We start from the raw sequence: 22,626 nt of genomic DNA, 5'->3' as shown, positions 1-22,626 counted from the left end.
AATTGACCGTGAAGTAATAGCTTTTTAAAGTTGTAGATTGGAATAACTCACAACTTATTCTGTTCTTTGTCTATCGCCGCCACTCAATTGTTGAAATAATAGAATCTAATGTTTGATTATCGGCGAAATATTACACACTGGCGTGAAAATAATCACATAGTTGCAAATTTTACGCATAACAGGGCGCTGCACAAACGTTCTACAGAAACACGAAGACGTACGAGAAAGCGAGGTCAAATAAATAACACGATCTAGAAGCGGAGAGCAGCGTCGCCTAATAATAGTTCAAGTTTGTGCTACTGGTTGTAATCTACGAGAAGCTAAAATAGAAAGACGCCGAAAAGGGGAAGAGCGAAAGATGTACATCGAGACTGCGGGCGGAGAAAGTCACATAAACTCGCACAAAATAGTATAAAATTGCGAAAATTAATTATCATTCACGTAAGTGAAACGTGAGTCAAACATAACGCTATTTATAGAAATAACTTTAGAACATTTTTGCTATAAATCTGTATTATTCTTACATCTTTATAACGAAAATTACTTGTTACTACTTTTATTTCTTACTACAATTATGTTAAATAATTATAAATTTACAACTGAATAAACTGACCTTTTCAAATCTCATGTACATGTTGGAAAATGAAAATCTTTCCTTGAAAAATTTTTAATCACTCTCAATTAACCACGAAATTCGCGCGAGCCGCAACGAATTTGGCCTAATGCAAATTGGTTGGTAATTCTAGAGTCCGGTGCGTACGACTTAACTTAACGGACACGTCTGTTATCTTACGACTTTCCTTTGCTTGATGCACGACATTGGAGCTGGTTGTTTAAGAGCGGCGGCGACGGCTCTCGAACTTTCTGTAAATTTACATTACGCTCCCCTCCAGTTGCAGTTACTGCTGCTGCTACTCGCGTCGTTTAATTAGAGTAATGCACGAGAATAGAGCGAGTTCACCACTTAAAGCGCGCGTACGCTGTATTTTTGCGCCTTCCGTGAGAGAGTCGGTTGTACTTCGCATCAATAAATTACAATTTCTGCGCCTCGTACGATTGCCAGCCCCGTCTCTTTACTCACAAAGTGCATGCGAGCCGGAAACTTACGTCTTCTGCCGACGAACGCGCGGAGCGTAATGCCTTTCGCGAACATTCCGAATCCACTCGAGTAAACGAGGCATCTAACTTGATAATAAGTGTGATTAAATGACAGTGCGTAAATTTTTACGTCAGATATTTTAGTAATTAATATAGACAAACGTTATAAAATTCTAACGAATATGCGACAATATCAAATTTAATTATGTATTCTGCTGGAAGTTTAATTTACTGCACATCTTTTTTTTTTATTAAATATATTAAATATATTTCTGCTTCAACGTTGACAAGGAAAACGATTGCCAGAGAAAGATATTAAGTCAATATTAAATGATATATGTCAATATTGGACGACACAGTATCTACATATTTGGAAGTCAAGAGGTTATTAAGTAAAAACCTGAATTTTCCATGCAATTACAAGATTAATGTATGATCCTTATAATTTCGAGGCACTGAAACTATAACAGATTATTCTTAAATTAAACTTCTACTTTTCCTGTAATTTTATCGCACAAAGCTTTGCATAAAACGAGGAAACTTGTATTTAATTAATAATAAGTGAAATTAAGAAAAATGGCGTTCTTCTCCGCTTAATTGTGTTAGTTACATTTAATTTTAATATCTTTGAATAATATTATTCTGGAGCTCTCTTTACATTTACATTTTACACAATGTGAATTAAAATATCTGCAAACTTTCTTGAAAGGTAACTTTTGGAGCGCACTGGACCGAGCGTTTTCATTTTATCACTTCCTCTCCCGGAGTCTTTAATTATTATTATAGGCATGTATTCTCACGCGCGTCAACAATCATGAACATAACGCGACACGAGGTGCACGCAACCATGATAGCCGTCCACATAGGCTTAAACCAGAAGCCGGTACAACATAATGAAGCGAGCGTCCCACGCTGTGTAATGGAATTTACTATGAAAACTCGACGGTGGAATTACAAACGACGGTATTCGGCCCGAATGTAGACGCGCGCGGGGACACGAATTATGCACGCCGATGCGGTTTCGCTCGCGGCGCCGAAAGGCAACGCGCCCGTAAAGTAAATTACATTCGCGGATCGCGAAAGAGAGAGAGAGAGAGAGAGAGAGAGAGAGAGAGAGAGAGAGAGATGGTCGCGTGCAAACGAGCGGGTTTATTACGGACGAGGGGAAAAAAAATTCTAGCCCCTGGTCGACTCGAGAGAAAGAGCTCGCTTCTCTTACGAGAGCGGGATCCATTGCACGATGATTATATACGTGTCTCGAATACCGCGGGTACCTTTGATGCCTCCCATCCTCGAACCGCGTAGAATCCTGTCTGTCACATAAAATAATATGAATGTCTCTTGCGAATTTATATCTCGCATACGAGTTATCGATACGTGCAATCATACGGAAAAGAGAGTTTATACATTTTTATTGTGAAATAGGGGAGAGTTGCTTGTACCTCATCAATATTTTATATTTTTACCTAATATAAACAACATTTAGTAATAGAAATATACGAGAGATGAATAGGTAATATGAACAAAGTTTAACAGATTACATTTTGTTTTGTGTCTACTGTAGTTAATTTTCTATCACTTCATTTTATTACTAATAATAATGTAATGTAATCAATTATATAGTACATTTTATAAGTAACATATAACGTTCTTTTCCTTGAGAAAAAGTAATTCATTTTGTTAATAAATTCGATTACGTTTCTTTGTCCTCTTTTTCAAGCTCGTCGCTGGGAAAATTCATTTTTAACAGAAAGCCTTATGCACACAACTTTAACACGCTGTTTGTTGGCCAATTGAAAGCATTAAAAAGGAAGAGAAATGAGAAAGGTAAAAAGGGAGAGAATGAAAAGTGAGAGGGGGTTCCGCACGAACGAAGAACGAATTAGAGAGCGTTCGAAAATCTCGCAACGGCGGGCGGTCGCGGCTTTTGCGGTATTTTTTCCCACGTTTCCGAGCGATACGAGCGGATGCGCAAATACACTTCGCCGGTAAATAAAATATCGCGACCGCGCACAGAAAGGACCCACGGGCAGTTTATCGAACGTCGTGCGCTACAGTTATGCCGCGCTCGCTCGCCACCCAACCGCGTCCCGTTGTCATTTTTTTCTCTCACCCTTCAGCCACGCTTTTCATTTTTTCCCCCCTTCCGCTTCACCTTTCCCTCTTGCTCTTCTCGTTACAAGCGCGAAAGCGACGCGCGCTCGAGCTTGTAAATCGCCGGGTGAAAAAGTGCCATCGAATTATCCTAAAATCTCACTTTCCGTTAAGGTAAAAGCGCGAGGTCGCGTTTCAGCGCGATGATGTACATATTTCCGATATCGAGGATCTCAAATCTCGAACTGCAACACGTCCTGCAACTTGCTTTCCGTTCTCCCTGCGCGATCGTTCTTCTCCCGTTTGTTACAATTAATTGAAACGTTAGCGCGATAGTTCAGTTTTGCGTCGAGCCGATAATTAATTAGGCCACCGAAAATTAATTGTCGCGCATTTAGCAAAAACCTCACGTTCATTTCGCTTCGGACCGACGCCTATTTTCCGACTGTGTTTCCTCGGACTGGACCGGTCTTCGCGCACGTTCGGAAAAAGCATCGATATTTTCGCTTTGCGCCCGGCAAGCAGAAAATAAAGCACGCGGCGCAATTATCGCGTTATTATTGGCAAAACGATTCGCCGACCCATTCTCACCGGGCCGCGAACGGTGAAAACCCGCGGTCGACCGATCGCTTTTCCTCCCGTTCGTTCGCTTTGTTTATTCGAGCTCGAGCGCAAGTTAAAATGTTTTCAGTTCAGCGATATATACGAAAGGGCGGGGGGAGGGGAAGAGGGAAGTGATAGAAGAGAGCGAAAGCGAGAGAGAATGAGGGGAGCAACACCGGCTCTCTCATCTCTGTAAAAATAACTTTATTCCCGCGTGCACGCTAGGGCCATGCCCGGGGACGACAAATTAGACCGTTATGTTGTGGTTTTATGGGGGAGGGCTCATGGCGCGATAAAAGGCAATAAGATGCGTATCGTGGGCGGTGACAATGCGGAAGGGCTCCACGCGAAACCTAGCGCCCATGAAAAAAGGACTTTACTACTCTCGCGCATATACACAAGGCAGAGAAACGCTTGCGCGCGTCTCGTCTGCGTTTCTGTGCACACAAATGCTAACAACCCGCCAGGTTCTTCGTCCGCGATCGCGAGTTTAATGACGCGCTCGTGCATAAAAGTTTGCTAGTAAATGTGCGCGAAAAAGAGGAAACGATTAGAGTTTGAAAACGAGTTATTTTCGAATTACAAATTATAAGGGGGAAAAATAAGTTATTCGCTTTTTTAGTAAACAGCCGCACGGAATCGTCTAGTTTGTAGTGCAAAGAACGTAAGGAAAATCGATCGAGAGAAATAACAGGTATTACTTTATAACAAAATCACTAAAAAGTAGCCACGATATATCGAAATTAATCCATATCTCCGATAATTCTATTATATTTTCAGACAAAGCTCGACAAAAACCAAATAAAGCATAATACGATATTCAAAATATCGGTGATCAAATTTCCAGAATTAATGGACCACAAAATGCCAGCGTCAATGACGGTGGCGAATTTTGCGATTTATCGATGTTCAACGCGCGGTCGTGAAATACATACACGCCTATTAATCATAAAGACTCAACGATTGTGACGTGCTCGTCGCGAGTGGACAATACTGCGCAATATCACGCTATTGCTTGCTCAATTTGAGTTTTACTGCGCAATTCTCATAGGGCAAAAAAGAATTTTAAAAATAAGCGAAAACGAGTTCGCGTGAATCGACGAAATAAAATTCGTCGAACAAAAAAAAATTCCGCGGAAATTATACCGACTTTCACGTCGGTTGGTATAATCCGTATATCGTTAAATTGAGCAGTTCAAATACTCGCTGGTGTTTGAATCGTGAAATTATAATAGATTGCGAAATCGCTCAAGAACTATAGTGGCAATAAAATTTATTAATGACGAATATAGACGCGCGATATGACACGGCAACGCTCGTCACATAAAGCATAAAAGAAAAGGATTGAGCGCAGACGAGAAATTGCCCTAAATCATTCTCTTTACACTCCGACGGGTGTAAACGTTACCTACGGTCCAATGAAAATGAAACGGGAATAAATTTGTCTCAATGCCGCCGTAGTAACGCGCTATCTCGTTAACTCGCCCGCCCGCAATTAAAACGAAAAACACACCGGCAAGAAATTGCGTTTTCCTTTTCCCGCCGGCTCGTTTCGACCCCGTGGTGGTAATCTTCTTTCTCCGAACTAATGAGAAAAAGGCGCCGCTGATGTCTGGCGCGTTTCGAACGAGCTTCTATAATCGCCATCGCCGCATTGATTGTTAGCGAGGACGCAAACTGGCTTTCGCACTCGTAAAGACTGTACTCTTTTTTTTCTCTGAATGCAAATTGCACAGCTTTAATCATACTTTGATTAAAGTTCCCTATCTTCCGTTTATAATTTCTATGTGCTTTTTTATCTACTCTATTCTTATATAGGTACTTAAAGCGTTGCAAACCATTGAAATTTCTGTGAAACTACGTATCATAGCGAAAAATGTTTCAGACAAAAGTTGTATTGTCTGGGGACAAATAATGGTAAAATTTATTTTCGACAAAATCAATTTTTCAAGATTATATAAAGGGCGTCATTAATTTTTTAAAACGGAAATATATATCTTTTTTTATACAATATAATTCCTCCAATTATTTTGCATATTAAAATATTAAGATAGAATTATCAAAAAATTAAAGATTTACAAAATATTTTATACTTTACCCCAACATATTTCAACATAAGATATAAATACATTTTTCATAAACTGTTAATTATTTTATATTTGTACTTAATACTTTTATGTGCAAGATGATGAAATAAATTGATTGGTGTAAAGAAAACACATAGTTTAAACATAGTTTTAAAAAATAATAATTAACGCTCCTTACATTATATTATATTCTATTTAATGTAAAATATAAATTTATCTTTACTTTTGTATATTTATTATTAAGTTCTCATCGCTGATGATTCTCATTTGAGATCACGTTGAATTTCCGTACATGGTAAATCTTTGATATTTACACGACGTTTCTGCTCCAAATATTAATCTTTCCGTACACTTGGCACGTACGGCTGATTACGAACTACGATGTTTTCACGTCATATGCCACGGTATACCACATATGTATGTGTACGTGTATACAATTGGCGCACAGAGTAATAGCCGGAAAACCAACGGACGATTCCGAAAAAGTTTCCCGGATTTTACGGCTACTAGACGAGTTCGAGAATTACCGCGAGCAAATCGGATAACTTTCACGGTGCAAGATGACTCAATCCCCCCCCTTTTTTTTTCTTTTTTTTACCCTTTTTGTTGAAAGAAGATCGATGCGATAAGAGGATGATCACGTGAAGGTGCGCGTTCGAGAAATTAGAGCTCGTTATTTCGCCTGCGATTAGTTTGCCGCTTTTACGAAGAATTTTAATGCACCTTTGATAAATTTATTTGGAATAATCGTGCATGAAAAACTATACAATGATCGAAAATGATGAAAGGAAAATAAATACCGCGCGCGTGTTGAGGTAATACTCTTCCATCAGTGGAGCTTGTTTTCTATCGTATTTCATTACGTTTTTCGCTTTACGCGTGTGTGGTCGGTCCCACATGCTATCAAAATTTAGACTCTAAAAAGTAGAGGCAGTTATTACGCATGTCATTGGTTCTCGCGTAACAGCTCGATGCGCAGCAATTTTATTGCGCCGCGTTTCGCGTTCCATCGCTCTCGAATTTTTTCTTACGCTCAATTTTTTTTTCCGGCGCGCATCCGCGTAAAAAGAAACGCGTGTGCATGCGGGCGTAAAGCAGCGAAATCACATCGGCGTAACAACGCGATTTTTGCGCGAAAACACGCTGTAAATGCATTTTACAACGTCATTCGGTGCCTACAATCCGCTCGCGCTTCTGGTCTGGGTCGAACTTAAAAAAAAAATATGTTGGGCAATCAAAACGATTGACTAACAGCCGCGCGACAAAAGAGAATCTCGTTCTCTGATGCTTCCATTGATTTTAATGGTGAGTTAACCGCGGTTACATTTTATTTATTCTTTTTTACGAGAGATTTATGTACAGGGTGTTAAATAAAACATTCAACATTTATATGATAGATAATATCATACTGACAAAGAGAGATCTAGATACTTCTAATTTGACGTAAAAGTATATATAAGTAACATTTAGGTGCTAATAGGAAAAAGATTTTAATTACGAGATTTTTCCTCTTTGCTGTTTCGAGACCACTTGATAATATCTCTCTTCTTCCTCAATATTTACTTTTCCGTCTTACTGTACTACATTATTTCTTATTTTCGATTTCACATTGTCTTCTTATACAGCGTAGTAAAATATTTATGTAAATGTCCCCGCTTTTTGGGAAGTTTACCAAAAAAATCGTCGCGTTTTATGAGTATAAAAGGAATTTTATTTCGAAGCCTATGTTTATTCAGTTAATAATGAGAGCTTTCCGAAGTCCGCGCGTTTTGATTAACCCGTTATTAGTGCGGTAATTACCTACGCCGGCATCAAACGATGCGGGACGGATAAATGCGCTAGGAAAATTAATCGACGCAAACGATTAAATATCTGTTGACAGCGATCGGTAATCACACAGCCCCCACACAGCTGATCATAGCTCATCAGCGTGTACTCTCGCAGACTCGATTACAGGCCAGGTAACCGGAACCACTCTCTGCGCGGCCGAACTATTCTCTGAACTGGAAATGATTATCCACATCGGACAAAGGTGCAAACTCACAGAGTCATACTGACGATGTGCGGGCCCGCATTAACCAGTAAACCAGTGCAAATAAGCACGCCACGAAATCGCGCGCTGTTGCATATCTTTCCGCAGATTTCGAAAATTATAATACTCACACTGCAAGAAGGGTTATTGATTTCCATCGGGTGTCTAATCGTTCTTCGAACTCGAAACGGAAACCTACGAAAACTAGTTCCTCATAGTTGAAATGTTGTAACTGTAATTGTTATAAAATTAGTGTACGAAGGTTGATACGAAAATTTCGAAATAAATATCTTTTTGATATAACGATAATAAAATGAAGATTAAAACGAAGATTGACTCAAAAAAGTCTAAATGAAAAGCCGAATAGAGACGGTAAATATCTGCGCGATGTATCTATGTAGTGTTTAACTCTTTGACTGCGGAGCATGCATAATCAGATGCGAAACGTGTCAGTCACGATACAAAGCGCATTACCATACATTACGGTTTCTTAGTAAGAATAAATAATCCAAATTAGTTCCTTCTTTATTAGTTTGCACTTATGTTTATTAAGAAAGTAATTTACATAAAACATTTAATATAAATCTAAATTCGCTGTAAATAAGCATTTTGCATTGGACATCTTTGTACACGGTCAAAGGGCTAAATGCATATTTTTTATTAATATCTAAAGTATTTTCTGTAAGCTTCTTATGTATGATTGTCTTTCGGAAACAAGTTTTTAGCGTTGCAACAATAAAAGAGATACTTTACGGAGGTGTTTCAACTTTGAAAAACTTATTTCTTTTATGCCTTCAACTTTCCTTAACGTCTTAAAGTTTAACATCGATGCCGGTAATTAAATGTCAGATTGAGATTCTGTTAAAAAAGAATAGCCGTAAATATGAAGCTGGGACTGTTTGCGATGCGATTTACCGTAAATTGCCTTCAAATTATGATGAAAGGGGCCACATTCGCGCGCATCCGCCACCGGCCCCCATCGCCGTCTCGTCATGCAACGCACTGCCTATGAATCAAGCTGCCGCGCGGCCACGAGGCAGACGGGAGGGTAGGGGCACAAACTACAACCCCCGCTACGCGCGCTATTTGTTATTTTGCTCTTTCGGCGGCGCGTTCATTAATCAAACGCCCTCTCCGCGTCGTTCGTCCTCGGCATTTTTCAAGCGGCAACGTACGACATGCCGCGACTGGCCGTGCTGTGCACTTCACTCTTTTTCCCCTCAACTTTACGCTTTTGACCTTTCTTTTGCCTCACGAACCCTGTTTCCCCTCCCCTTCTTTCCCGTCCCGCATACGAACGCTTCAAGACGGCCTGGTGAATCCAAGAGCGACGGGGTTTCGTCAAAGCCACTCCGCGAGCTTCCAAGAGATTCGCTTCTTTGAGAGAAATTTGTCTTACTACGATGCGAAACTCAAATACTGTTTCACGAGGAAACACCCCTCAATATTGGATCCGTATTCGAGTAGTGTTACGCATCGCGTCGAAACAAAAAAAAAAGTTCGTGATATTCGATTGGACGACCTATTTCAAAAACGCTTGCAAAAACGAGCATTGTTTCTCTATTTTTTGCTTTATCAGCTTATATCTTTTTCACTTTTTAAAAATATTGTGTCAGTTTTTTTAAAAAAGATAAACCCTTAGTATAAAAAGCTCATAAAAAATTATGTAAAATACAATTTATTTATACATACTATTTATAACATAATTTTCGATACGTTAACAAACTAAATATTTTCAAAAGTCAACTAGCAAACGTGTCCTGAAAACATTTTTTTTAATTATTGTATCTGTGATTTCTTGTTTAAATATAATTTTTGGACTGAAATAATATTTAAACATAGATATAGAAGAATATTCTTTTGAATATGAAATTGCAAACACAAATCGTAAAATCAATCAAACTACAATATTACTGTTAACCGATTAATTAGCTTGAATTAATTTAGCGTGACGAATTAAACGAATTCCTGGCATATTTTTCATCTCTATCCTTCGTCGATATAATACTCTCAAATTTGAGATGCACCACGTCTGATGAAAAGTTAATTCTAATCTAGTGGGAGACGTGACGACGAAGTCCGACCGGACGACGGTAAAACGTTCGCATTTTCGATAGGTTGATTCGCATCGGGCATCATTATCTAGCGCTCTGCACCTGACGCTTCATCATCCCTTTTTTTGTCAGTCCGCCTGGTCCTTCGACTGGAAAATTCTGGCATAAATCCTCGCAGTCCCGAATTCCATTCCGATCGAGTCCGTCGCTTAAATTCGAATTTCGGCGTCGCATCGATCCGTTAATAGTTAAATGACATTTCGAACACCGCGGGATTGTCATGGGAATTCTCTGTGGGTGTCCATCTTTCCGCCTCTCTTCATCGTCCGTTTTACGTTTCTTTTTATATCCCGTCCGTGGCTCTGTATTGTTTTTTTTTCTTCGTATTTAAATGCGATTGAATGCAAATGCACGTATGTGCTTTTTCACGTATGCAAATAATTACAGCTATCTCAACGTTAAAAATATGCATAATATGTCTTTATAATAGTTTATGTATTTTCTATTTTATTTTAATTTATATTCTTCCTGTCATTTATTATTACAAGAGGTAATTATTTATTTTATATCAATATTTTACATATCAATATTGTTATATGCTTAAATTAATTATTTGTATTTTTAATGTTTTTAATATTATTATATCGACATTTTTGTTTTTTGTATTATTAATATAAAATAATAATTTCAAAAATATAGAAATAATCAATACATATAATATAATAATTATATAAATAATTATACGATAAAAATAATTATATAATTATAAATATATAAATATAAATAATATATAAGTAAATCGCGTAGAAATTGTGCATTCGATCTGCATTCGAAGAACTGACATTTTATGCATGTGTTTTATGTATGTTGCGGATACGTAATCGGTTAATCAAACGAATAGAATATCGAGAATCAAATGCGAAATCCTCTATCCCTTCGAAGTGAATTTCAGACACTGCATCAACCGCAACAACTGATCGGTTTTCACTCCGATTTCAGCAAGAGAAACGCGTAAAAGCACTTCAAACGGAACGGGAGCAAATAGCATTGCACGACTTAATCCGGTTCAATATCGCACGCAAAAAAATACAGCGCGATTATTAGCGCTGTGCATTATACAAATTTTGCCGCGATCACCGTTTACCGTCACGACCAACGATGCGGAATGGCGATGACGAGCGTCGTGACTGCATTACAGCGCTTTTTACACGCGCTGAGATTGCTTCGTTGCAGCGCAATCGCTCCCGAATAGGTTTTTCCTCGCGGCTCACATTCCTAATCCGAGGAAATATTTTTTTTCTTGTCATATCTCTTTGACATTTCATTAACTTCACTTAAACCTATTGAGATACGCAGAGGAAAGATGGTATTTACGTATTCTCTTTTACATTTTGTACGATAACTTTGTTAACAATTATATTTCAAATTAAAAACTCTTTTTTGCAAATTATTCGTTAATGTGTTGTTCAATCGATTCTAACCTCTTCTAGATAGTTATGAAATGTTTATTACTTATGGTGTTATTTATAAAAGTATCATTACATTGTGCATAATGGCTTAAAGAGAAATAGGAATATGCCTTAAAATTAAAAGATAAATCTCACTTTTTCCCTAATAAAAATTGAAAAGAATAAAAAAATAAGTAGGCTATTAATTTAATAGGATAAGCATAAATTAATATAATGTACTAAAGGAATTTTTTAAATGCGTTTTAATGCATATCATAATATATGTATTTATATAACTCAGCATATCCATGTAATATTATAATCATACTATTATTTATTTTTATGAAACACATTTATTAATCTATTACGTGAAATAAAATATTTTATCGGGATTTAATTTGTTATAATTCATATTATAAAGGTAGTAAAGCTAATATATGTGACAGATTTAAATTAATTATTACATGCAAAAATAAATGTTATATCCTTGCGAACGTGGAACGACGGATGAAGATGAAAGAGAATAATAAAATTACATTATAATCTCATTTAATTTTGAGTATCGATACCATTATGCTGATAAAATATCATTTCACCAAGTTTATTCTACTTTTTTTCAGCCATATGCTCTCGCTTCTATCTCAGAACCGCGCCGAATGTAGCTTCTCACAAAGAAAAAGCGCCTATTCGATGGCAGGCGAATAAAAAGCGGCAGGGAAATCCGTGTCTTTGAACAAGGATTTAATAACACAGTTTGTCGCTAGAGGACATCGACAACTATCATTAGACTGAACCGTTTCGTTACGCCCTGATTAAATTCACTGTACATTTGTACGCGAAAAATCTGCACGTTTACTTATTCACATTACAGGTTTTTTATCTACTTCATCATTATTTATTACTAGAGATTGAGATACTAAGTTTTCAATGAGAATTGAGCTACTTTACATAATAAATTCCCTTCTATTTTCTCTTTCCGCGACAAGATAGAAATGTTAAATGCATATCTCTAATAATTTCACACATTACCACTCGTACGTAATAGTCAGGATATTCAATTATATGACCCGTTCATATGCATTCATTACTTAAACGAATGACAGCTCCACTAATGATTTAATATTCTAACAAACGTCATAAATTGTCAGGTCACTTTTTGCCGCTTATTCGAAGGATGGTCGGATTAAAATGACGTGCATTCGCATCACGATCCTAATAAGCTCCTGGCGGAGCTCCGAGACGCAAAACCGCTGACTCCCATTCGGCAGAACCGTAATATTCTGTATTTCATATGTCGCGAGTCTACATGGGCGTCTGTTATGCGGCGCGTCGGGCGCGACATATTAAACGCTGTAGGCATTTTCCGCGGCGGCGTCAAAGATAATCAGATCGCGCCCGTGTTTTCGATAAACTTCAACGTGACACAATTATCTCGCATAGTTTTCAGTCGCCGCGCGGCGCGGCACGGCGCCGGTACGTTCGCAAATGGCAGTTCTAATGTATTTAACTATCAAGCGCGAGAACTCCACCGACGACGCGACGTTTGCGACGAATAAATATAGCGGCTGCCGCCGCTTCGCCGTGGTTGCCGCGTTTGCTCAAGTTTTGCGCACGCACATCCGCGTAATCTGTCGTATTGAAAATGAGAGAGGATAATGAAATATGATGTGCGGGATTTGTCAATTAACGATTTTAATGTAATACCGTGTAGAATAATATGGAGAAGCGTATCACGCCCCCTCGCATTTCGAGTGATATGATTGTATTATCTTTATGTGTAATCACTAAAATAAATATAAATTCCACGTTGATATATTTTAGTAACTGATCATTTGCTGGTTCACTTATCCCATGTAATTATTTGTCATTGGAGAAATGGTTACGTTCGTGATATCGATAATTGTGAAAGAGCGTTGTTTTCAACAAAGTTACCTTTCCGTCTGCTCCCCCCTTCTCCCCTCCCCCTCCCCCTCCGCGATTCGACGACTGATTTAAATCAAAGGAATTGTAGGTGTGTCGTGTCCCAATTAAGTGAAGAATCTGTTATGCAAATCGAATCCTATCGATTACGCCTTCGACAAAGCGCCACGGCGAATTTACGAGCAAATATCCGAGCAACCACGACAACGAAGCGTAACTGCAACTTCTCCAACTCAATTACCGCGAAAAATATACAAATTATACTTATTCGCCGGCTCTCGGTGCGTTTAAACAGCTGTAATTCTGCGAGAACTTGTGCATTTGTGCCAGTCCCTCGTAAATAAATTGTTCCAGAAGATCAACACTATGTTGCTCCAGTTGCTCAGTCAGCGATTGTGTAATTTGATTTAGCGGAAACTCGAGGAGTGATTTCTAACTTCACGTTGCGTGCGCAACGTGCGGGGCAAAACCCTTTGAGACGTAACCCTTTTCGGAGAGTTTATCTCGCCGATCGAATTATCGATTCACAATTTTAATTATGCGTCACTCAGTTAGGATGTATTTACCGTCAGGATTTTATATCGAGATGAGCGATGAGCGGGGGGGGTCAAACGGTCAGTATTCGCTAAACTATAAAAAAAAAACGGGGTACTTTATCCACGTTCAATTTCTCAAACGCATCTGCGGGGCGACATCAGTTTTATTTACACGCGACACGAAGAGAAATATATTTGCAGCGAATGGGATTGCCGTATGCACGTGAAAACATAATAAATCAAACGCCGACGGCGACGTCCCGCGCCACGCAGAGTCTGACAAAGAAATCTTTGCTAACGGCGCCTTATTATCATTCCCTGTCATGCGACATGAATATAATAGACGAGAGCTCATTGAACGTCCCCCCCCCTCCCTCCCCGCGTTGCATTTTCACCAGGAATTCTATATATCGTGCCTTTGAAATCACGCGATCTTGGGACAGGACAGGCTACCGTCCGTTTTTATTAACGCAAATTTTCCTCTTCATTTATACCCCATATCCGAGTGTCAAGTCGCTTTGTTTCGCACGATCATATTTTACGTCGGAAAAAAGTTATACGCGAGCTCACATACAAGGCGTCATGCGGCTCCCTCGCTTTTGCCCGTTTAGACGTATGATATATATTTTTTTAATCTAACTTGTTTTTCTTCTCGACAAAAATATCGAGACAGCAACAATTTGTGAATAATTAGAGATTTTGAAATTCTGCTTTTCCGCGACTTAAACTTCAGGCGGATACGATTGCGTAATAAGAGTCTTTCATTTGTTACAAATATTGAATCTGGGATTTAAATCCGAGATTTTGTGAAAGATTATGAAAAGAGAGTTAAATTGTCGTCAGATGCGACAAAATGTCACGTTTATACAGATTTTCCCGTATGATTTTAATAAATATTTACATTTGCTCGTGCAGTTTTTGCATGCAATCGATTGGATGTCAAGTAAGGATATTACGTCAGTTTGTGAGAGATATTCGTGACGCGGATCGTGTACACATGCGCCTATGCGCGCATGTTTCCCTGCAGATCGTTTTTGCTCCCGCATTCTAGTGCACAACGAAATAGTAAATCGATACTCGGTAGCCAAGCTATCGATGTGCCGCACGGCCTCTGCCCGAAACGCGACACGGCAGCCTTTACCAAAATCGAAAGCCATATCCGGTTGTCGAAAGGAAGAGCTGCTTCTACACCATACCTTCTGCTAAAGCGCGCCGTTCTCGCTGTTTTTTCCATTCCATTCCGCGAACACGAATCGCATGTACCAAAAATTTTCAGTGCGTGAAATAGGAGAGAAAAGAATTTTGTATTATCCTGTATCCTGTATTCCAAAATCCAGCTAAACATTATGTAACAATTCTCTACATAAATTCAGAACTTTAACGAGTTTATAAAATGTTAATTATGCAGATGTCTCTCTCTCTCTCTCTCTCTCTCATAGTCAGAACACCATTTAAACATCTCGCAACCTCAGCCTAAATATTATACGAATTAACTACAGCTCCCTATCACGCGAGCTCTTGCAGCGAGGCGTTAACGAGATTGTAACTTTTGATTTCAGTGCGGGAAGTTACGTTGTCCGAACTCAGGGACTCGATAGCGAGGTTACGGGAGAAAGTGAAGCTAGTATGCAGGACAAGGGGCTCGCCGCCCCCAAGAGTGCACTGGCTGAAGGACGGTGTACCGCTGCACCCTCGAAGAGGCCTCAGGATTCAGCACAAACGGTGAGCTCGACTTTACCATTAACCGCACGCTCATGGCGGCTTCTCCTCTTCCTCTCCGCCCCCCCGCCCTCCCTCCTCGCACCACTTCAACGTCAGCTTTCGGCTACCTCTCCGTAATAACACGTCGGAGAAACTATTCAGGCAACAGCGAGCAGTTAATTCTAGGTATCCGCAATAACAGAGAGTACGTTGTTCCCGCTCGACAATCCACCCCACAACTTCGAGCGCTATCGATACACTATTGGATACCTGCCTCGAGAATAGTTTTCGTTATTAGATAGGATGGAGCGATTTTGATCGGTTCTTAGTTTTCGTGACAGCTTTCGCGATAGCGCTTGGAATATTTGTATTTTATAAAGATTGCTTTTATAATCTGTTCTTTCAACAACATAAAAGAAGCAGATGAGAAAAAATAATTTACAATTATATGTAAAAATGATATTTTAACAAAATAAAAGAACTAACGTTCCCTTTTAAAACAATTTTTAGATTTTCTGACAAAGCGAAAAACTGGTAATAAATATCTTATACAAATTAAAAGAGAATAAGCTTTTTAATAAATGCAACGCTATCATTTATTGGAATTACCTTTTAATCAAATTTAACATATATATTTATTCATTTTAATTTGGATACATATCAATTTTTCAAAACATTTAGCAACATCAATTGAACAAAATACGATTATTTATTTCAAAGTGGTGACAACAACATAAGTTGCGGAAAGAACAGCAATTTACTCGCTACGAGAGTTAAGAAACTACGAGAGTTAAGAAGAGAGCAATGTATGCTTTTCTCGTAGTTCGATAGATTTTAACGAGCTTTCGAACTTCGAATTGCAAGTGATGTCGCGACAACTTCGCTTGCGTTTAGCAAGCTCGAAAACAGCTTGCGGCCAATTCTCGCGCACTTAGCCAAATGAAATGTAAAAGGCAATCATCGTGAAAATTGCGACGTGTGCGTAGTCGAAGAAATGTATAGCATTGTACAATGTCGTATATTACAACGTCGCAGATTTTTGAACATACTGTACTGTTAAAAAAATGTGAGTGAAGTGTGTCTCTTTATTGATATCAATACCAATCTAAATTATCTTATTCCAAACATAAGTGTTTTATTCGAATTTTTGGATTTTATTATAATAACACGATATATTTTTTTAGTTGGTACAATATATTCTACAAATATTTATTCAAATATTCAAACACATTCAAAGAAATAAAAAATGTTAATTACATAAAATATTTACTTTTTTATACGATAAACAAATGTAAAATATAATTTCGGGAATGATAACATTATCTTGCGTACAGTATATTAAAAAAGCGACATTAAAAAGTTAGCAGAGTTACTTCGCGATTGTTAGGATTATTAGCTTAATTAGAATCTTTCTTTTCTGCATGAAAATTCTAATTACTTTTGTTTCTATGCTGGTAGCAATTTGCTAAAAAGCTAAAAATTTGTATTGCCAAGATATATATTGTACAACGTTATTTATTTATTCAGCCATTTTGTTGCGTAGTAAAAATGCTTCCAGATTTACGATGACAGGCCTTGGAAGCTGTAAAATAACTTTTTTTTTCCAATCACAAATCAATCGTACTCAACAAGTGCGCGAAGAACGTACCACACGCTCGCACTCGCGCGTAATGTAATGTGAGCGTAATTGCTGCTACAGAATGCGACATCCGTTTGCAATCAATCATGACATTAGCTGAAGTTCATTGCGCGACGTTTTTCATCGATCATTACAAGCGAGCCCGATGTAATCGCTAAAACGCTGCATGTCTGTCTGCCTTTGATTTATCGTACGACACTAATTGCCATCATTGCGCGCTATTTTGACATTAGATATATTAGATTAAGTCATTAGATTAAGTCATTAGATTAGGATGAAGCCGGTTTCGTGATACCAATTTATGCAATCACGCTACCGTGCTGACCGCTCCATTTTTTTTTCCTTTCTCTCTTTCCAGTCGGCATTACAGCGAGAGAGATGGCTGTGCTTCTTATTAAACTCTTATAATACATCATATTTTCCTGGCTATTTTGCCACCTGTCGATTTAATCGCGTTTTGCGGATTATATTCACAATGATGATAAATAATGTTTTTTATAGAAATTTGTTTTCCCGCAAGTTTTTGTGCGTTAAACTCCGCGCTCATGTATGAACGATCAATCATCATGAAATTTAATCATGATCGGTAATCATGTTGCTTTTTGATTTACATTACTTACCGACGACAGTCGAGTTATCCCGACAACAATGCGTAACCGCGAGACATTATATATGTTAGGTATAAAAAAAGATTATAACCTGTTGACACTTTTAATCGACAATATGTCTTTGCGAAGTACGAAAGCTGTCAGACTATTACTCTAAAGCAGGTTTTATTACTTTAATTAACCAAGATAACGATCAAAAGAATACGAAATACAAACTTGTTGCAAACACCAAACAAAACATTTTTTTTTTTTCGATGTAGACGCTTCTTTCGAATACAACTGCAGCATGTTTCACGGTAGGAGTCTGCCTCATATTAGGTCCTGTGTATTTACGAGCGCGAGTAGAACTTTTTAACGAAAAGAAAATAAATTGAGAGGATATCCTGCCGCGCGATCGACGCTTCCGTAAAAGCGCACCGCTCCGTCCGAAGGAAAAGAGAGAAGACAGCTGAGACGGGCGCAGAATTTCGATTCGGAAAACTCGCCCGGGAGCTCTCCAGCTACTTCTCGTCGACCATAATCTCGGGCGTACCATAAATTTGTTTAGCGCGATGCTTTCCTCGGCGCGTAAGTCTCGGAATAATCTCGGAGCGGGCCATAAATTCGCCGCAGCCCGCCTTTCTCACCGGGCCACCCGTTATATCCCAGCTATGATAGAAATGGACCACGTTCGGCGAGACCATGCTTCCCGAAGTCGCTCTTACGCAGCACGCATTCTCTGGAAGTGTTAAAGTAACTTGCAAATCTCTCGCGCACGATGCTCAGCAGTCCTTTTCCGCGTTTCTGACTCTCAATGTTCAAAAATCATCTTGTCTTGCGTAATTTAACAATCCGTAAATAAAAATATCTTATTAATATATTTTTAACAAATATAAATTATTATGAATATTTATATTTTAATTAATATTTTGCGAAGCATAAATCCTAAATATGTTTAAAAGTGACTATAAAATTTTCTAATTATAAATTCTTGCGGTGTACTTAATAAAAATTTTATATACAATGTTAATAAGCGTTCTATTTTAACATTTTAAAATAATCTTTAAAATAATTTATATAATTGCGAGATATTATTAATAATTATTTATAAATCTCCAAGAAATGGCTTAAGGTTTAATTTATGTTTTTCAATTTAAAGTATTGATCTTCATAACATTGTATACTTGACTCTGTCGATAAACAATAACCAAAATATTCTCGACAATATAGCCTCGAGCCTCGCGACAAAACATTATAACAGAATATAATAAGTTAGAAAGCGGCATGACGTTTCTTAAGAATAACTACAACCTTTTGCAAACACATTTCAACAAGAAAGGTAATGAGTATCAGATAGTAGAATCTGGACACACTAAGCTCTTCTTAATGTGAAGATAATGAAATCAGATTTCTCAAACTAAAAGTGAGATAAAGTTTCTAAAATAACTCGTAATTATCCGTGGCAAGCCGTTAAAAGCTTAAATCACGCAGGTTTGTATCCTTAAAATATTAAATAAATATCATAATATATTGCATCGCGTAACTTTCACACTTTTTTTCAGGAAATTTGAAACAAAGTATTCACATATCTTTTACAACTTTGGCATTAGTAAGATAAAACATCTATAAAATTTATTAGTTTGTTCAAGCATAATTACAATGAGGCTGGTGTCATCTTAACATAATGGTGAGCTCACAATGTAATGATAAAAATTAATTTTGTTTCTTGTTGTTAAGTTATTAATTTCAGAAACTATATACTTAAAAATATTGATGCTAGTTTGAACTTGCAACATTACCTATTCAATAATCTTGAACTTTAAGTAATATTTCTCAATGCAGAATGACAATACTAAGAAACACCATGCATCTTTCGAAAATCCGACATCTAAAAGATGCCGAACTTTAAAAAGAACTCAAGAAATAGAAGAAGAAAAATGTAAGAACGAAACATTTTATCATTTATCATCTTACAATCCTCTCTGTAATAACTTTAACAATATAACAAAATGGCTGAATTTAACAAATGTTAATTTATCAAATAATAAAATTGATAAATTGCCAAAGGAGTTCGGCATTCTGTCTATTCTTCAACTTAATTTATCGCAGAATCGCTTGAGTGATCATGAGTGGTTATGGCTAAACCAATCTCCTATTAAGAAAACTTTACTTTTTCTTGATATAAGTAATAATTCGGTACGTTATATTGTACCTAAGATCACGAGAATCACTGATAAAATCACTTTTATCGTGTGAATAAACATTTAATAGCATGTTACAATTATCAACAATTTACTATTATTTATAGCTTCTTGAATTATCGGAACACATTTGGGATTTAAACTCTTTAGTGGAATTAAATGTTAGTGATAATCTATTGGAATACTTATCACAAGACATTGGAAATGTAAAAAGTCTAAAAATTCTGGATGTGTCACATAACTTGTTATCATATTTACCAGCAAGACTCCTTGATGTAAAACTAGAAATCATAAATATGACAATGAATCCATTTGACTTTGATGAGATATATAAAATAGAAATACCACGTCTTATTCAATTTGCATCAAAGATGCTATTGCAACATTACAGGTTTGTTGCTTTTTTGCTTTGTTACATACGTATATGTATATAAACCAATTTTTTTCCAAAACAAAACTTCAAAGAACAAAAAAATTGCAAAACTACATATTTAATTTCATATAATTTTATTTTAAGAGTAATTTACTTTAAATTTCTAATCTAAAATGTGTGTATACAAACCGTTCAAATAGAATCATTCAGCATTTATATATAATATTTATAATAGACACTACATATACTGAGTAAGAAGACCATAGTAAACATAGATCTAAAATCAATTATTTCTGAAATTTAATTAATTATGCCTGTTAATATCATGACTGGTTTTTACGTGTTGTACTCATTGAAAATGAATAGAATAACTATTCATTTTTCAGACAAGAAATATAATTTTTATGACATCAAACATTCTTCTTATATGGTAGTTTTAAGATTTCTCTCTCTCTCTCTCTCTCTCTCTCTCTCTCTCTCTCTCTCTCTCTCTCTCTCTCTCTCTCTCTCTCTCTCTCTCTCTCTCTCTCTCTCTCTCTCTCTCTCTCTCTCTCTCTCTCTCTCTCTCTCTCTCTCTCTCTCTCTCTCTCTTTCTGTATATGTGTGTTGTTCTTAAAATACAAATTCTTTGTATTGAGCATCAGTAAAATATGTAGATGAAAATGACGCATTTAGATGCACTAAACACTAAGAAAAATCTTTATGGCGCATATCACATAATAAGAGCCAATAAATTAGTTATGATATTATGATACAAAAAATTCTTTGTGCGTCAAAATTAGTTGAATTTTCAACTTATACTTATTAAGAGGTTATGTTTTTTAAATAATTGTAAAGATTAATCAGTAATTAGTACAATGTGTATATATTATCCATATAAATTTTTTTAACATCGTGATATACATATACAATAGTATAATAGTAATGAGAAATTTATGTTAAAGATTAATATTATTAATGGATAAGTATCTCTTGTATTTGTATTACGAAAAAATGAAATCGGAATTAAAGAGAAAATTTTTAGTAAAATACATTTAGCGAAAAATTTAGCATACCGTACAACCTGTTACTCTAATGCTAATTACTCTATATTTTATGTAATAAGCTAAATTAATATTTTTGTAGCCCTACAAGATTTCCATCAATTGCAGTGGAGGAATATGCAAGAAGAAATATGATAGAAACTTGTAGCCACTGTAAAGATCTATGCACGACTTCTTATGTACATGCAGCCATTTTATTATCTTCAGATCTATTAGCTCATAATGTGATAAACGACTTGTCCGATCTATTAGACAACGAATTGCTATTCGAATTTTTCCATTGTTATCCTGAATGTAAAGTGAATTTATATTAATCTTCATATATCTAATAATGAATCAGATGTTTCATAATTAATAAGATAATATTTAAATTAGCTATAAATATTTTTTTACGTTAATTTAAAATAATTTATTGTATTAATTTTTATTAATTTTTATAATTACTAGAACATTACAAGCGCGCGCTGCGCGCGCGTTATTTGACTTTTTACTTTAAAAATAATAATAATTGCAATTTGATTTTCTCTATCTTTCATTTACATTAATCAAACGTCTTCTGTAATTTTAAATAAAAAAATTTAAAGTTTAATTATACATACATACATACCTACATACCTACCTACATACATACATACCAACATACATACCTACTTGCATACTTACTGCTATCTAGCTACCTAGCTACCTAGCTACATATTTATCTAGTTACGTTCGCTCGTTTGCTCCCTTCCTTGCACCCTTTTTCACTCACTCACTCACACACTCAGTCACTCACTAACTCACTCCTCGCTCACTCCTCGCTCACTCGCTCACTCCTCGCTCACTCTTCGCTCACTCGCCAGCTCGCTCACGCGCTCACTCCTCGCTCACTCCTCGCTCACTCCTCGCTCACTCCCGGCTTACTCCCGGCTCACTCCTGGTTCACTCCTGGATCACTCCCGGTTCACTCCCGGCTCACTCTTCGCTCACTCCTCGCTCACTCCTCGCTCACTCACTTGCTCACTCCTCGCTCACTTACTCGCTCACTCCTCGCTCACTCCTCGCTCACTCCCGGCTTACTCCCGGCTCACTCCCGGCTCACTCCCGGCTCACTCCCGGCTCACTCCCTGCTCACTCCTCGCTCACTCCCGGCTCACTCTTCGCTCACTCACTCGCTCACTCCTGGCTCACTCCTGGCTCACTCCTCGCTCACTCCCAGCTTACTCCCGGC

The 22,626-nt window shown here is 37.3% G+C and overlaps 3 protein-coding genes across 5 annotated transcripts in view; 2 read left to right on the top strand and 1 right to left on the bottom strand.

Moving 5' to 3' along the window:
• Positions 1-22,626, bottom strand: part of LOC105830720 (mitotic spindle assembly checkpoint protein MAD2A) — a 212,624-nt gene that overhangs the window by 35,323 nt on the left and 154,675 nt on the right. The gene's annotated exons all lie outside the window — the stretch shown is intronic.
• The window catches only part of LOC105830721 (protein vein), a 359,320-nt gene that overhangs the window by 184,077 nt on the left and 152,617 nt on the right, over positions 1-22,626 (top strand). For both annotated transcript variants that reach the window (XM_028192643.2, XM_028192642.2), the window contains exon 2: positions 15,432-15,594. In XM_028192643.2, the coding sequence (XP_028048444.2) occupies positions 15,432-15,594 (163 nt within the window). The remainder of the gene's footprint in view (positions 1-15,431; positions 15,595-22,626) is intronic.
• Positions 18,886-21,834, top strand: LOC114255002 (protein lap1). 2 transcript variants are annotated; one of them, XM_028192644.2, is made up of 4 exons: positions 18,886-19,290; positions 19,362-19,995; positions 20,108-20,391; positions 21,499-21,834. In XM_028192644.2, exons 2-4 carry the CDS (start codon positions 19,636-19,638, stop codon positions 21,728-21,730), a joined length of 876 nt encoding a protein of 291 aa, XP_028048445.2. In that variant the 5' UTR covers positions 18,886-19,290; positions 19,362-19,635; the 3' UTR covers positions 21,731-21,834. The 2 variants fall into 2 exon arrangements, with proteins under 2 accessions (XP_028048445.2, XP_036142713.1); XM_036286820.1 differs by having other exon boundaries at positions 18,886-19,486; positions 19,642-19,995.

The sequence above is a fragment of the Monomorium pharaonis genome, chromosome 5 (assembly GCF_013373865.1).
Source record: "Monomorium pharaonis isolate MP-MQ-018 chromosome 5, ASM1337386v2, whole genome shotgun sequence".
Lineage (NCBI taxonomy): Eukaryota > Metazoa > Arthropoda > Insecta > Hymenoptera > Formicidae > Monomorium > Monomorium pharaonis.
Note: the sequence above shows the minus strand (reverse complement) of the source record. Positions and strands in the feature narration are given on the sequence as shown.

Excerpts from the sequence above, each read along its gene's own strand:
- LOC114255002 (XM_028192644.2), top strand. The coding sequence starts at position 19,636 with ATGCAGAATGACAATACTAAGAAACACCATGCATCTTTCGAAAATCCG. Across the intron at positions 19,996-20,107 it reads TTGATATAAGTAATAATTCG|CTTCTTGAATTATCGGAACA; the intron begins GTACGTTATATT and ends TATTATTTATAG. Across the intron at positions 20,392-21,498 it reads ATGCTATTGCAACATTACAG|CCCTACAAGATTTCCATCAA; the intron begins GTTTGTTGCTTT and ends ATATTTTTGTAG.